Here is a 15,624-nt window from a genome sequence, read left to right as displayed (position 1 = left end):
ATGGGCTGTCACTGCCAAGCTGCATTTCATACACCCAGTTTTTCTCTTGGGAAAATAAATCTTACAAATTCCATGCACTGCATGGAGTCATGAGCCAAAACAACCAAATCATGTTCCCATCACCCAACATATTAATCTCTTTTAATCCACTGACAAGGCGCTGAATCAGAGTCCCCCAAAGCTGGCACCACTCCTTTCTGAGATTCACATTCTTCACTGCACTGTTTATGCCAGCTCACTGCAAAGAGCTTGGATTAGAGAGCGCACAGCTAAACAATGGAATGCACTCCTGCAAGTTTGACATGAGGAGGATAATGTTATCAGCGGCTACTAGCCACAATGGCTATTCTCTGCCTTCACAGTCAAAGGCTGTAATTTTTCTGAATACCAGTTCCTGGGAATTGCAGGTAGGCAGAGTGCTGCAAAACCATCAACTGCCCCAGAAAAACCCAAACATCCCATTTTTGTGTGAGAGTACAATGGCCATTGGGGGTGCCTTGCTCTCACATGATTTCAAGCCAAGATCTCACCCTGAAGAAAGCATTTTTTGGGTCCACGATCTTACATGGCACCCCAGCACATGTGCTTTAGTGCACCATACCGCACCCACCAAAAACGTTTTCTGGGTCCACAATTTTGTGCAGGTCACGTGACACGTAGGATTTTGGACCTGGAAGACGGTGTGCCAGATTCGGATTGTGTTGTGTTGGAGAGTATGAATGCTGTTGTGCTGTTCCGCTTGCCGGTATCTGATTCACCAAAGTGATTGGCCCTTTGATTTAATAAAAAATACCTTCATGGCCAATCAAAACATCACAAAATACTGAGCAAGCTTTTTGAGACAACCTGAACTCTGGTTTTCTATTGAAGGCATAACGTCTGCCTTGGTCAACCCAGTTTTCTTTTGTCTTAAAGCTTATCCCCACTTACCTTTTGCCCCACTCTTTCTGTGCTTTAATATTTCCATGTCCAAGTGGTGTTGTTGGTTTGTTTCCTTTTGGTTTTGCCCCAGAGATTTCCTCCACAAAAACCTGCTCTTTAAAGCTGAATTGATGCAAACATTTATTCGGGTTTTCTGTGGACTGCCATTTGCTCTGATTGAGCTTTAAAGAGTGGGTTTTCATGGGGAAAGCTCCAGAGCAAAGAAAGGGGGGTGCTTGGACACTGAGCTTTAAATCTGTGCCTGGAAAAAGCAGAGGAAAGGTAAGCATGGATGAACCCTTTCAAAGGGCACAAGACAGCATATTGGTGCTCCCAAATTCAAAGGCTGCCCTGCAACATGACCCAATGAACAGACTGTTCCATCGGGGCTCAAGAGAAGTCTGAGTTCTTTTTCAGATGATGAAACATAAGCCTTTCGTCTCTGACAGCTCCAGATGAAGCCACCCCTCCCCAATAAAGCAGCGGTGCAGAAGATAACCGAGAATCTGGGTGGACCAGTCCAACCAGAAAGATTATTCTATACCAGTCTGGGCAAATCAAGGTCGAGTCTGTAAGGTGGGTGGAAGAATCTGATTCCTTGGGGTTCCTATGTTCTATGTTGGCTTCAATGGAAAGCGGGGGTGTGGAATCCACTTTTAAAAGTTAGAGCAGACTCCCATATGCTGGTACATAACAGAAGAAAGAGACTTACAGAACTTTGGCAGGCTTTTGAACATGCAGCCCTGCTTTCCCATGCATTTGGAGTAGTCTGTGCTCACCAGAGCTTGGCAGGAAACTTTGAGTTGGAGGTGAGTTTCTCCCGTGCGCTCAGAAAGTAGATTAGTTCCAGCAGAAACTCCCAGCATGCAAGAATATAATTCAGCCCAATCCACCTTTCTCATCTCACATGCATTACGAACCTTCTCTCACCCCTTTTGGCTAGCAGCTGTTGGTGAGGCTGGGTTAACCTTTGGGCAAAAAAAGAGCCCATTGTTTTCCTGGCTTGGGAGATGCAAGCTATATACACCTGTGACATCAGCTTGAGTTGCTCAGGTATGTTTTCTTCTGGGCAGCTGAGAAGTCCCCCTCTAATAAGAACCTAAGACTAGCAATGCTGGATGAGGCCATGGAGCATCAAAGTCCAGCATCCTGTTCACAAGGTGACCACCCAGATGCTTGTGGGAATCCCACAAGCTGGATCCAAGCAAAAGAGCCCTCTCCCTTCTTGCGGTTTACAGCAACTGGTATTCAGAAGAATTTTCATCCGCGTTTTTTTATATATGATGCAGGTGGTACTGTGGTCTAAACCACAGAGCCTAGGGCTTGCCGATCAAAAGATCAGCAGTTCCAATCCCCGTGACAGGGTGAGCTCCCATTGTTTGGTCCCAGCTCCTGCCCACCTAGCAGTTTGAAAGCATGTCAAGTGCAAGTAGATAAATAGGTACCACTCTGGCGGGAAGGTAAATGGTGTTTCCGTGCGCTGCTCTGGTTCGCCAGAAGCAGCTTAGTCACGCTGGCCACATGACCTGGAAGCTGTACGCCAGCTCCTTCGGCCAATAAAGCGAGATGAGCGCCGCAACCCCAGAGTCATCCATGACTAGACCTAAGTCAGGGGTACCTTTACTTTCCAGCCTAGTATCCCTACAGCTCCCTCCTGTGGGAGCGAGTTCCGCAGTTTAACTTTGCACTTTTCCCTCATTTGATCACTGAGACAATGACACCTTTGGGTGTCTGCAATGTCGCCTTTGGGTGCCTGCATTAGGCTACTTTCTTTCTAACACCCCTCTCTATCCTGCATCCAAGCAAGCAAGAGTTCAAGGATACCGTACTTTTCTGTGTATAACACGGCCCCATGTATGACACACATACACGATTTTGGGGGGGAAATGCGGGGGGGGGAGATTCCCCAAAGTTGTTGAGCTTTTTTGGGGAGGATTGCACAGAATTATTGAGCTTTTTTTTAGGGAGGGGAGGATTTCCAGCAGTTGTTGAGCTTGGGGGGGGGGGGGGGAGTTGTTGAGCTTGAACACATCGCCAAAGCAAACTATCCTCTGTCCCATTGCCGAAAAACACGGCAAATCAACCACCCAATCAAAAACAGTCCTGGCAGATGAAATCGATGGACTATTCAGAATTGGATAAGATGACAGGAAGAATTTGAAACCAGCGGGCCTAAAAATTATTGAAAGATTGGAGTAAATATACAAGTTATTTGAAAGACAATTGTAACCAGCTGACTATGCCTGTAGGACTACAAGTTTTGTAAGCAGAATTATACAAAATATTGCAGAAAAGATTTGTGAGAATGGATTTTAAGTTATGGATTATCAAAAGTAATAGTTAGGATAATAAATGTAAGATTAAGAAACAAGGTTTGAAAATCATTAGACGCAGTTGATGGAAGTCTCAGGATAAAATAGCCAAAATGTTGGAAAATATATGTAAAAACTAATAAAAATGTATATTAAAAAAAGAAAAAGAAAACAGCCTTTGCAGCAGCCACCAATAACAATCTCCAACTCGCGGCAGCAACCTATCCCATGGCCCCACAATGCACTACCCATGTATAAAACGACCCCTAATCTTGAACATGATTTTGGAATTGAAAAACATAGTCTTATACACAGAAAAGTACGGTATATTCTGACCAGGTAAAAAAAATACTGAAGCAGGGTGTGAATTAAATCAGTGAGGGATGTGGCCTGGGGAAAGACCAGGGCTGGATTAATGATTAAGCAAAATAAGTCTGTGCTTAGGGCATCAAGGGAAGCGGGGGGCACCACAGAAATTTTCCATTGCCAGATTTTTAACATCAATGGTCACAAATTGTTCATTTTCTCCGTTGAAGTATATTTAAAGAAAATCCCAAACAGAATAACTATGCAGCAAGGCAAGCTTGGTGCCTTATCTCTACTCAGTATAGAAGCAGGTGTGTTTTGTAAGATTAGCTTTGAGGATCTGACCAAAGACTTTGCAATTAGAAAAAGTAGGAGAGAAAAAATTCAAGCATAAAGAAAATGGAAGTATACCAAAACAAACATTATTTTCCATCATGCTGTAGGTTTTGCTTCATTTCGAAAAAATAAAATTTTATTTTAAGCTTTATTGTTGTTTTATATTTTGAATTAGATATACATGGAGGAACCAAAATCTTTTGAGTGCTTAGGGACTCTAAAGGTCTTAATCCAGCTCTGGGATAGACCCAGGCAGAGAGGTCTGGGGGGATGCTTTTGGGGCCAAGGCCTGAAGTTCCCCACTCTGCTCACTGGTTATGGCTTAGGAGTAGAGTCTGATGTTCTGCGTAATTCTTTGCTGAATCCTGTGACTCCTTAAATATGATGCAAACACACACGCACTCCCTACAGCTCGCAACTATTCCTATGCATTGCTCTTCCTACAGATTCAGCAGGATTTCCCTTCCTTAACCAAAGAAATAAGAAAAAAGTGAAACCTGAATCCTTCAAGTTGTGTAGATGGCAGGCTAGTCCTGCGACAATAGCAAGAAAGAGAGACAGAATTTTAAAATCTTCGTTCTCCTCTTGTAGCAACTTACCTTAGCCACCACAAGGGGGCAGGGAAGTTCCATCAGAGTAGCCCATGTCCAGGAGCCTTAAGCAACAAATTTCAAAGGGGATATATGATGCAAATCAGAATCACAGAGCTGGGGGAAAGGAAGCCTCAAAGGTCATCCAGACCAACCCTCTTCTGGTGCAGGAAATCTACTACAGAATTCTTGCTAGGTGGCCATCTACCTTAAAGACTTCTAATAAAGGAGAATCCACCATAGAGTTGTCACCCGTCCCATATAATACAGGATTATCCCATATTTCAATGTAAAATGCCATGTCCTGTATTGATTTAATACAGGAAGCAGTTTGTCCTGTATTTCCTCCCTCCCTCTCTCTCTCTCTCTCTCTCTCTCTCTTTTCCCCCATACCATCCAACGTTTTAAAGCCAAAATCCGGGATGCCATCTTGCCATTTTTTGTGGCGAAAGCTTGCCGGCCATTTTGGTTGCCATGATCATGCGCAATTTTGTTCCCCCCAAAAGTGCTTTCTCATGTACGGTGCCCATAAATGTGTGTTTTGGGGGCACTGCATGACATTTCAGCCCTGAGAAAAAAAGCCTTTTTCAGGGTGAAATGCACCGCAAAATCACGTGAGATCATGGCAACCAAAATGACCGCCATGCTCTCATAATTAAAATGTGGGGTGTCCCGGTCTGGGTCACTTGTGGGGTGTGCAATCCCCCACCCAGTCCTGTCCTGTATTTTGGCAGACCAAAAAAAAGGTAAAGGTACCCCTGACCGTTAGGTCCAGTCGCAGATTACTCTGGGGTTGCGGCGCTCATCTCGCTCTATAGGCCAAGGGAGCTGGTGTTTGTCTGCAGACAGCTTCCGGGTCATGTGGCCAGCATGACTAAGCCGCTTCCGGTGAACCAGAGCAGCGCACGGAAACACCGCTTACCTTCCTGCAGGAGCAGTACCTATTTATCTACTTGACTCTGACGTGCTTTCAAACTGCTAGGTGGGCAGGAGCTGGGACCGAGCAATGGGGGCCAACCCTGTCGCAGGGATTCGAACCACTGACCTTCTGATCGGCAAGCCCTAGGCTCTGTGGTTTAGACCACAGCGCCACCTGGCAACTCTAATCCACCACCTTCTTAGGGAAACTGGTTCCAGTGTCACATAATACTGTCATAATTTTCTTCCTAATGTTGAGTCAAAATTCCCTTGTCATTTTGTGGCAGTGGCCCAGAGGGCTACAATAAATGTGATAATGTGTAACCCTGTGAATCCTTGAGTGTGCTTCTAATAGAGAAGTTACGGTAGCCTGTTACTTTATGCAACTGATGGTTTTGCAAGTTACCGCCCCATTGGGGCAGAAATACAGCTAATATGTGAATCACAAAGATACAGCTCAAAACTGGAACATAAGTTGCTACATGGTGCAAATGGCTACACATAACACAGGTTTCCAACACGCACACTAACACAATGTAACAGAACACAGTGGGAATCAGAACTTATTCAGCAGAAATTGCCAGTGCTTATTGTGCATGTGTATTAAATATGAAATGAGGTAATGATGTATATGATTGGTGAAAATTGAAATGCTTTGTTCGAAATTTTATAAATACCGCTGCCTGGATCACTGGGCGGGGTTGCAGTTTTGCGGAACGATCCGACTGTAACCTATTGCTTTGCAATAAACAACATTGGACTCCTAACTCCTCCCATTTCCGAGTTTTACTGGCATAAACTCAGGAGATAAGCTATTTTTGGCTTACAACAGTTTGAAGTGAAACTGTGAAGCCATCAGATTCTATGCTTTGGAGCCAAAAGGCTTCACCAGCCCGGCTTGCCCAAAGGTGAAGTCCAGTGCCCAGGTGGAGGGTTTCCCTTATTAATCCCCTATTATTAATCCCAAGACCTCTTCACTGCTGCTGCTATGGGCAGCCTCCACTGCTACTCGATCAGTCCCTGCTGCTCTCAGTGTGCAATAGAATCCTTCTGCACAGGTGAAATATTGCAGCAGCAGTGGCATGGAACAATGCCCGCAACCCCAAAGCAGTGACTGAAATAACACCCACAACAACAGCCAGGCGCAGGAGGCTGCAAAAGCATGCTGCTTGGTGGTACAAGGTCGCCTCCAGACTGTTGGTATTTTGTGGGAGGCATTCCAGACAGGGCATTTAGGTTTGTGCGAGTATTAAAACACCGCCGTCCTGGGGCAGCGAGATCCAATTAAAAATGAAAACAGACTTTCTGTGGTCAGGAATATGATGGGAAAAACAAACTTCAAGTGTGGGATGAGGAAAAGATGAATGAGAAGACACATAGCCAAGCAAGTCAGGATAGATTGCTGTTTGTTGTCTAACCTCCCCATGAGCAAACCAGAACAAATGTTCAATGAAGACGCCCCAGTTTACTGTGCACTTGCTGCATTTCCAGGGCCGGGTTTTTAATGGATTTCACACTCCATTATCCAAAATACATACCCTGTACTTTGTAATAAAACACTACTGTGTGATGTGTTACTTCTCAAATGAGCTTCATGCTGATTGGAGTCCTTAAGCTGGTCCTTATTCATCTCTAGCCAAGGTGGGACCACCTTTGCATAGTGTAAAGACCACCCTGCCCTTTCAATACCCCCGGGGGTGTACAGAAACAGAAACAAATCTGACATTAATGAAGCTGTGCTGATGTGGACAATGCCTGGTGGGAGAGAACAGCTGTATACACTGTGGGGGACAACTTCACTGCACTCTAAGGCACTAATGTGAACACACTCATCAGGAGTGCCAACTTGGCCCCACAACTGTGGGTGCCTGGGGCAGCAGGTGCCATGCAGCATGCATGGCCCTGGCACAGAAATTTGTGGGTGCCCAGCCCCTTCATGGGGAATTTTGTGAGTCCTCGGGCACCCAGATCCCCAGGGAGTATGACACCCATAGTCTAACTTCTGCATTAAGCTTTGCACAAGCAAATCAGGATAGGTGCTCAATAACCACTCCACTCTTCTTAGGCTTTGGTGCAGCAGGCGAGAGATGGAGGTGACTGCTTAAAGGTCTTCCATGGACAGTAGCCATGCCAAGTCGCTGTTGTTTGTGTCCTGCCACCACACCTGGAATGAAGGAATCAGTTCTCTAGTTTCAATCAGGGCAGCAACAGAGAAGGAAGCCAAGGCTTCTGAGGTTGGCAGATGAGAAGCAGTTGCGAGGGTGTGTGGTCGCTTTGGGGAAGACAGACATTATTTCAGGACTGGTACTACAAGTCTGGGTGCCTCTGCCAACCTATTGCTGCCATCCTGGCATCGTTTGTAAACAGATCCTCTCTTCCCTCGCAAGGAAACTGACCCTTCCCTGAAAGTTCCAGTCTGGGAAGTAGGAAGCAGAAGTCACAGAGGGTGCCGTGGAATCCAGCCTTGCATGCAACACTGCCACATTCTTGGACCAGATGCTGCAATGCACAGGCACCTGCGATGCATGGCAGACCAGAGCAACGTTGCAGGTGACAAAAATGCTGCATTGGCTGCAAGAATACAACTGCACATGCAGTGCTGGTCAAGTGTTTTCTGCCCTTCTCCTGTCTTTGGCCCTTTCGGTGGAGTCCATGCATCCTTAGGGGTCCGTCAGAGCAGCCGCATCATCATCATCAGGAGAGCGGACAGCAGCAAGTGCAGCAGCATAGACCCGGAGGTCAGCTCTGTGCTGCGGTTGCAGAGGGAGCCAGAGCAGCATCGGATGGATGCATTCCGGCTCAGGCCCAGCAACTGTGGCTTCTCCCAGCAAAGCTTTTCCAAGCTGCAGCCACGCAGCAACGTCTGGCCTTCCTCTAGAAACAAACACAGATGAGACGTCCAGTATAGAGGCACAGGAGGGACTTGCAGATCATGCAGTAGTAGTAGTAGTAATTGTAATAATTTATACCCTGCCCATGTGGCTGGGTTTCCCCAGCCACTCTGGACAGCTCCCAACAGAATATTAAAAACACAATAAAACATCAAACATTAAAAACTTCCCTAAACAGGGCTGCCTTCAGATGTCTTCTAAAAGTCAGATACAGTGGTACCTTGGGTTACAGATACTTCAGGTTACAGACACTTCAGGTTACAGACACTTCAGGTTACAGACTCTGCTAACCCAGAAATAGTACCTTGGGTTAAGAACTTTGCTTCAGCGACAGCAGCGGGAGGCCCCATTAGCTAAAGTGGCGTCTCAGGTTAAGAACAGTTTCAGGTTAAGAACCGACCTCCAGAACGAATTAAGTTCTTAACCCAAGGTACCACTGTAGTTGTTTATTTCATTGACATCTGGTGGGAGGGCGTTCCACAGGGCTGGCGCCACCACTGAGAAGGCCCTTTGCCTGGTTCCCTGTAACCTCACTTCTCACAGTGAGGGAACTGCCAGAGGGCCCTGGGAGCTGGACCTCAGTGTCTGGGCTGAACAATGGAGGTGGAGTCGCTCCTTCAGGTATATACGGCCAAGGCTGTTTAGGGCTCTAAAGGTCAGCACCAACACTTTGAGTTGTGCTCAGAAACGTGCTGGGAGCCAATGTAGGTCTTTCACGATTGATGTTATATGAGGATCCTCTATTGCAGGGGTGGAGAACTTCAATCCCACAGGTTGATTGTGGCCCTAGGGCAATGCCACTTGCAAAATCCACACCTCTCACTGGTCCTGCTCAGAACTCTCCCCTAGTGGTTTTATCTGGCTGGAATCTGTCAGTGATGTAGCAGCCCAGGACCTGCGGTGAGTTGGAAACCCGTTGCTATTTCTGCAACGGAGTCCCAATCTCCAGCAGACTACAGCCACCCAAACAGCACAAAGGGGGAGCTCTGCACCCACTGTCTGCACCAAAGCTGACCATTTAGGAACATTGAAAACAGAAGGTGCTTCCATTTCAGTAGAATTTACCAGTACATTGCGTACAGTGGAACCTTAAGGAAAACACAACTTAAGATTGCTCTGAAAGAAGACATTAGAGCAGCCCTCCAAATCATTTGCCCATTTATGTGCACCAAAAATAGTAGATCTATCAGAAAGGCAATGCATGGAAATCTGCACTGATTCCTACATCTGGGGCCCTTATTAAGGTCCAGAGATGGCATACTCATGGGGGTGGTAGGTTGCCGATGGAGGATACCGAGTGAAAGACAGGGAAAGGTTGGTCTCCCAGGACAAGAGGCAAAGGGGGAGAATGGAAAAATCCTGTGTGAGAGCTGTCATGAGCTACTGTCTTCTGGGAGTGTAAGAGCTAATAATTATTTTTAAGAGAGGACTCTGTATTTGACTTATTCTATTTGTAGTTTCTTGTAGCCGAAAAACTTTAATAAAAATCTCATAAAGGAAACCTGCACTGATTGTTGCAGTGCATCCCAGATTATTATTACAGTGGTACCTCGGGTTAAGTACTTAATTTGTTCCGGAGGTCCGACCTTAACCTGAAACTGTTCTTAACCTGAAGCACCACTTTAGCTAATGGGGCCTCCTGCTGCCGCCACACCACCAGAGTACGATTTCTGTTCTCATCCTGAAGCAAAGTTCTTAACCCGAGGTACTATTTCTGGGTTAGCAGAGTCTGTAACCTGAAGCGTATGTAACCCGAGGGACCACTGTATTATTATTGCATAACTATAAGATCTCTAATGGCATCACCTCAATTCCACCCGCTTCCTAGTACCTACACACACATAAAGCTCACCTGTGACATTCACACACATGTTCTGGTCCCCAACGCACTTGACATGAGTCCAGTTCCCTGTGGCACATTCCCCTTCTCCTGAGTCACAGCAGCTGGCACATTCCAGGCCATTTTCAGGCTTCCGCTTGACTCCTGGGAAACAAAGAGGAAACTGGGCTTTGACTTAGAGCAGGGGAACTCATTGACCATTCAAATGTTGTTGGACTACAACTCCCATCATCCCACGCTGGTGGTGGTTGGTAGGAGTCCAACAATATCTAGAGGTTCCTGTGTCCTTAAGTTCCTTCCAAGTTACAGGTCCTCTGTCCCTGAGGACCACCCCTCCAAACCTAGGTCTGAGCACCACCACCAGTCCATCCTAGAAGCCAATTTCAGGACAGCAGGGCCAGTCTACATGGATGCAAAGGGTAAGCCTCCTGTTCTAGCCCATACCTCACTGTGCCAGTTTGCTGTCACTATCCTGTCAAGTATAACTGATTTAATTCACACTGCAATGGGAATGGCTGTGTGTATTGGTGAAAAACTTTAAGTGGAAGATTCCACTGAAGTATGCTAAGCTAAATTAAGAGCAAAAAGGGCTCTCTGCTGCCTTGATGAGTGGATTATAAACCACTGTTGTTTTCTGCTAGCTAACATGTGAGTGTTTAACCTAAGATCATACTAGAGATGTTGAATTGCAAATTCGCCATCTTGGAAGGGTGGTGGCTGAAGTATTTTGATCTCAGACTCTGCGAGAGTAAGGGTGCAAATGAAGCTTTCCAGGTAAGCAGCCTCCAGCAAACTGCAGGCTGCAGGGAGAGACAGACCTCTGCTTCTAGGTCTGTTGAAATTATGTCATATTTTGGAAGATGCTGAGCTTATGCCTTGGACAGACATACGCCTTATGGAACTGTTTGGATGTATCGTTTGGTGTTTCTGTTCTGTTTAGAAGAAAGTTCTGCATGGAAAGGTTTGAATAACATCTAATGGGTCTGGACAATGCTTCATTTTCAAAAGGGGTTGGTTTTTATGTATCCAGTTGCTTCAAGCTGCACACTATTAATATCTGCAATATATCCAGGAAAGGCACAAATGTTACCTTGCTCTGAAAAGTGGCTGCAGATGCTCTTCTGTCCTGGCCGGCCATCATTACACAGCGGGGTGGAACAGCAGCTGATGTCCAGCCTTCCCGAGAGCTCCGGGAGTACGTACTGGCGGCGGCACAATGTCTCAAGGCCGCACGTACGGTAGGTCATTTTCCAGGCACCGTCGGTCACTGGGAAGCAACATTCATTTATAAGAATAGCACATTGCAGCCTGCAAGCAGCTTAGAACAGGGGGTCTCAGAACTGGCTATGGCTTCATTGCCTGCCTGTTGCAAGCCAATGTACAAATTTCAGCCTTCCTCACTCCTTTAGGCTCTTGGCCTGCCTTCTCCAACCAAGTGACCTCCAAATGCTTTGGCCTACATACAACTCCCAAGAGCCCCAGCCTGCTGGGAGTTTATAATCCAAAAAAATAATCAGGAGGACACCAGGTTGACAAAGGCTCTCCTGGCCTGGTTTGTTTCATCCTTTTGTGCCCATCATCTCTCCCAGTTCTCACTTCCCCTCCTCCCTCCAGCCTTTGCCTCTTCCCCTCCTTCCTCTGGACCACTCATTCTTCCATCCCTCTATCATTAGCCACTGCTGCTTCCTCCTCAGTCCACTGCCTCTTCATTTCCTAGGGCCCAGCTGCTTCTACCTTTGCTTCCCAAACACCTTCCTCACCTGCCTAGGTCTTCAGTGCAGAGCAGCTCTGCTAGTGGAAGCCAGAGACCTGTCTGCCAGCCACATCCCTTCTGTGACAGCATAGCAGCATAGCCAATTGCCATTCCTAGGCCCTTGAGTGTCGCCCATTTTGCTTCTGCAAAATGTGTATTTTGTGGTGTGTACAACAGTTCCTCAGAGTTACAAATGTGCCCCCATCACCAGGTACCAAAAGGTTGTGGGACTCCTGTTTTGCATATTCATGATCCTCTCACGCTATGACAAATTCTCCCCACGTCCTCGAAGCGCATCCCTTAACCCCTGCTGGTCTAGCACTATTGCTAATAAATTCCTTCCCAGCTAATGCAACATCCTTTTTGAGGAGGAGGGTTAATTCCTTAACACTATATCAAAACTTTGAAAGTCTACACACACAAACATACACCCATTTTTACTATATAGCAGGAGGGGGCACCCTTCTGCCAACAGAGCACCTTGGATTGTGCAAAGATCTACAAGGTGCAGGGAGTAAGCAGGATTTGACCAACTTGGTGCACTTTCAATATGTATTGCAAGCAGGGCTTCCTTCTTCCCAAACCACTTTCACATTCCTTTTTTTCTCCCCGCCCCCAACAGCCTCCCATTCACACTCTGTCCTTTCAATAGCCTCTGATATACATATTCCAAAAGAGGCCCCATCTTACCAGTAAAATCCATGCACTGGTTCATGTCCCCCAAACACTTGATCCGGGTGGCATTCCCTGGAGCACACTCTCCAGTGCCTCGATCGAAGCAGCTGTAACACTCCATGCCATTGGGCACCTGGGGAGAACTGGCCGGAACTGAAAAGGCAGAGAAGGGTGACAGTTTACTGTGTGATTTGTATTGCATTGCATTGCATTGTCTGTAATCCCAGGTCAGAATCCAACATGCAATGCAACTCAGTTTTCAATATCTTTAAGTAAAACACATAATAATAATAATAATAATAATAATAATAATAATAATAAATTTATTATTTATACCCCACCCATCTGGCTGTGTTTTTCCAGCCACTCTGGGTGGCTCCCAACAGAATATTAAAAACACAATAAAACATCAAGCATTAAAAACTTCCCTAAACAGCTGACTGCTTTTAATGTAACTATTTTTTAGCAAGGGCACAGGAAGCAAGTTGTTGCACATCATACAAACAAAACTTACTTGAGAAATAAATCATGTTCCAGTCCTAGGAGGGTTTCTCTCTCATGAAACCACTGTGAATAACCCAACAGTAGCCAATTAACTCTGTACATCAGGAAAGGAATTTGTAGCTGGATAAAACTCAAATCTGTGCCCTGGACTAAGTAAGCCCCACTTTTGCTGGTGTGTCATCTCTTTTAAAAAAAAACCTCATTTTTCTTCAACAGCCATGATTTCATCACCTCTAAGCTGATGCTTTGGGTCTCTTTCTGCATGATATTCTGGCTCCTAGCACTTATAAGTGAAAACAGAATGCTTTAAACAAATTTCCCTCCTCTCTATTATTCAGTTGTTCTCACTTTCTCAGATTCAAGCACTACTGCATCAGTCTAGAGGTCAATAACAACAGTGGATCTCATTGAGGAGGATGTGAGTTGTTTTGACTCCAGATGTTTGGGGTTACACCTCCAGATGTTTCAGGTTACGACCCCAGATGCTGTGACTCAATATTTGACTCTCACGTGGAGGAGGCACACGAAGAAGGGCCTCGAGTGATGAGCGCAGAGTCTGGGTGGTTTATATGGGGAGAGGCAGTCCTCTAGGTATTGCAGTCCTGAGTTCGGGACCTGCTATCCCCCACAAGAAAACTCCCCAAAGGGTTTTGCTTCTCCCCACTCACCGCCTGTGAAACGGGTGTTGCAGAGGTCTGAGTCACAGTAGTAAGTATTGTGCACCTCTCGGTCATCTTCAGAGTACACATTGGCTGTGCGGTTGGACACACCTTCCCCAGAGCAGCCTTTCATGACGTATTCGGCTATTTCCAGGTCTGGGGACATAAAATGCAGGGAATTGAAAATACGGAGAGAAACAGCCACATCAGTGCATTTAGAGCCATTAGCCCTGGAGGAAATAAGGCACCATAGCCTGAAAGTTCTTGAAGCATCTGCTCCTCACCATGTCAGGATGTTTACTTAGGTATCCCATCCGCACGATAACATGTGAAGCACTATGATACCACTTTAAACAGTCGTGTAAACATCCTGGCAGGAAAGAGCAACACTCAGGTTTGAGTCTCAGTGTCTTTCATTAAGTAAACAAGCAAGCATGCAAACAGTGTGACTCACCTGGCAGCATAAAAACTCCAGCGTAGTTGTTTGTATCTGGAAGACAATTGGGAGGCAGATGATCAGTAAAGCGGTCTGGGGCTCAAATGAGGCAGAGTTGCTTCTTTCGTTTGTTCTACCAGAACGTTTCACACCAGGCAGGCCAACTGTAGGGAGCCAAAGGCACCTTGGCCCCCTCAATATTTGTTTTGAGGGGACCGAACCCCCTCAATCTTAAGGTGCCCCTGCATGCGCCACATGCGTGGCACACAACATGTGTCACAGGCACAGCAGTCGGCTCCTCCAGAGCACTCAGCCTCCTGCGTCAAGCGTACCTTGCACATGCGTCATAACACATGTGCAACATGTGTGACATCACATGTACACCTCATGTGCCAGCCCCCCCCCCCAATCTTGGGGGCAACCCAACGTCTTCACCAGAGATGGAGAACCTATGACCCTCCATAACTTCCTGGACTCCAACTCCCATCAGTCCCAGACACCATGGCCAATGGCCAGGCATGATGGGGCCTGTAGGTCACATTCGCACTATACAGTTTAAGCACTATTATACCACTTAAGCAGTCCTCCCCCAAGGAATTCTGGGAACTGTAGTTTGTCAAGGGTGCTAAGAGCTGTTAGGAAGACCATTGGTTCCCCTCCTAGAACTACAATTCCCAGAGTGGTTTAACAGTCAATCCCTCTTCACAGAGGACTCTGAGAACTCTAGGTCTGGGAGGAGACCCGTGCTTTTTTGTTCTCTTACAGAAGAGCTTGATGGTGGATGAGAAGCAGGAGCGATCTCTGGGCGTACAGAGCTGCTCGGACTGTACGCATTCATGGAACATCCCCACGCACTGATAGCACCGCAGGCTGTTGGCTGAAAGGGTGAAAACAATAGATTAGCTAAACAAAAACCATGAACACTGATGGTAGGAAAGGTGGGGTTCTGCCACTGCTAAGGCAGCACACAGGATGTGACCCCAAGACTTCCATGTTATTTCCTCTCTGGGGAGGGAGAAGCAGTTGCTGGTTGCTTTCAAACTGCTTGTAGATTTATAATTGCTTTTCTATATTCCAGTGTTTTAACAGTGTTCAGCACTGGATGACTCAGCAGGCAGACTAAGCTTGTGCTTAGGGCTAACAAAAACGATATGGGAGGGGGGGTTACATTTGACATTTTTTAATATAAAAAAGCATTAAAAGTAGCCATGATAGAGAAGAAATCAGAACTTTGTTAGACTTCCTCACACTCTTTCCTCATTTTTTATTACTTCTGCCCAAATTAACCAAGGGGCGTCCTACTAATGTTTATTGAAATAATGATCCTGTTATGTTCTGCAATAAATCTATTTTTTTGTATTTTAAAACTTTATTTTATGGTTTACTGTTGTTTTTATTTTGAATTTACATTGTAGGAGTGGCCTATGGGAGTTGTGTCCAATGCTAGTTCAACTCAGAGGGCTTATCCACACTTGTCCCATGC

General features: G+C 46.1%; 1 protein-coding gene across 6 annotated transcripts in view; it reads right to left on the bottom strand.

Annotated features, from left to right (window-relative positions):
• Window positions 1-6,828: 6,828 nt before the first annotated feature.
• LOC307221264 (urokinase plasminogen activator surface receptor-like) overlaps window positions 6,829-15,624 on the bottom strand; it is a 30,313-nt gene continuing 21,517 nt past the window's right edge. For all 6 annotated transcript variants that reach the window (XM_079985681.1, XM_079985678.1, XM_079985676.1 and 3 more), the window contains 7 exons: window positions 14,905-15,018; window positions 14,160-14,195; window positions 13,715-13,861; window positions 12,558-12,695; window positions 11,205-11,381; window positions 10,127-10,258; window positions 6,829-8,257 (listed from right to left, as the gene is read on the bottom strand). In XM_079985681.1, coding sequence (XP_079841807.1) covers window positions 8,055-8,257; window positions 10,127-10,258; window positions 11,205-11,381; window positions 12,558-12,695; window positions 13,715-13,861; window positions 14,160-14,195; window positions 14,905-15,018 — 947 coding nt within the window. In that variant the 3' untranslated portion in view covers window positions 6,829-8,054. The remainder of the gene's footprint in view (window positions 8,258-10,126; window positions 10,259-11,204; window positions 11,382-12,557; window positions 12,696-13,714; window positions 13,862-14,159; window positions 14,196-14,904; window positions 15,019-15,624) is intronic.

Source organism: Podarcis cretensis (assembly GCF_951804945.1).
Source record: "Podarcis cretensis genome assembly, chromosome: 8".
In the NCBI taxonomy this organism is placed as follows: Eukaryota; Metazoa; Chordata; class Lepidosauria; order Squamata; family Lacertidae; genus Podarcis; species Podarcis cretensis.
Note: the sequence above shows the minus strand (reverse complement) of the source record. Positions and strands in the feature narration are given on the sequence as shown.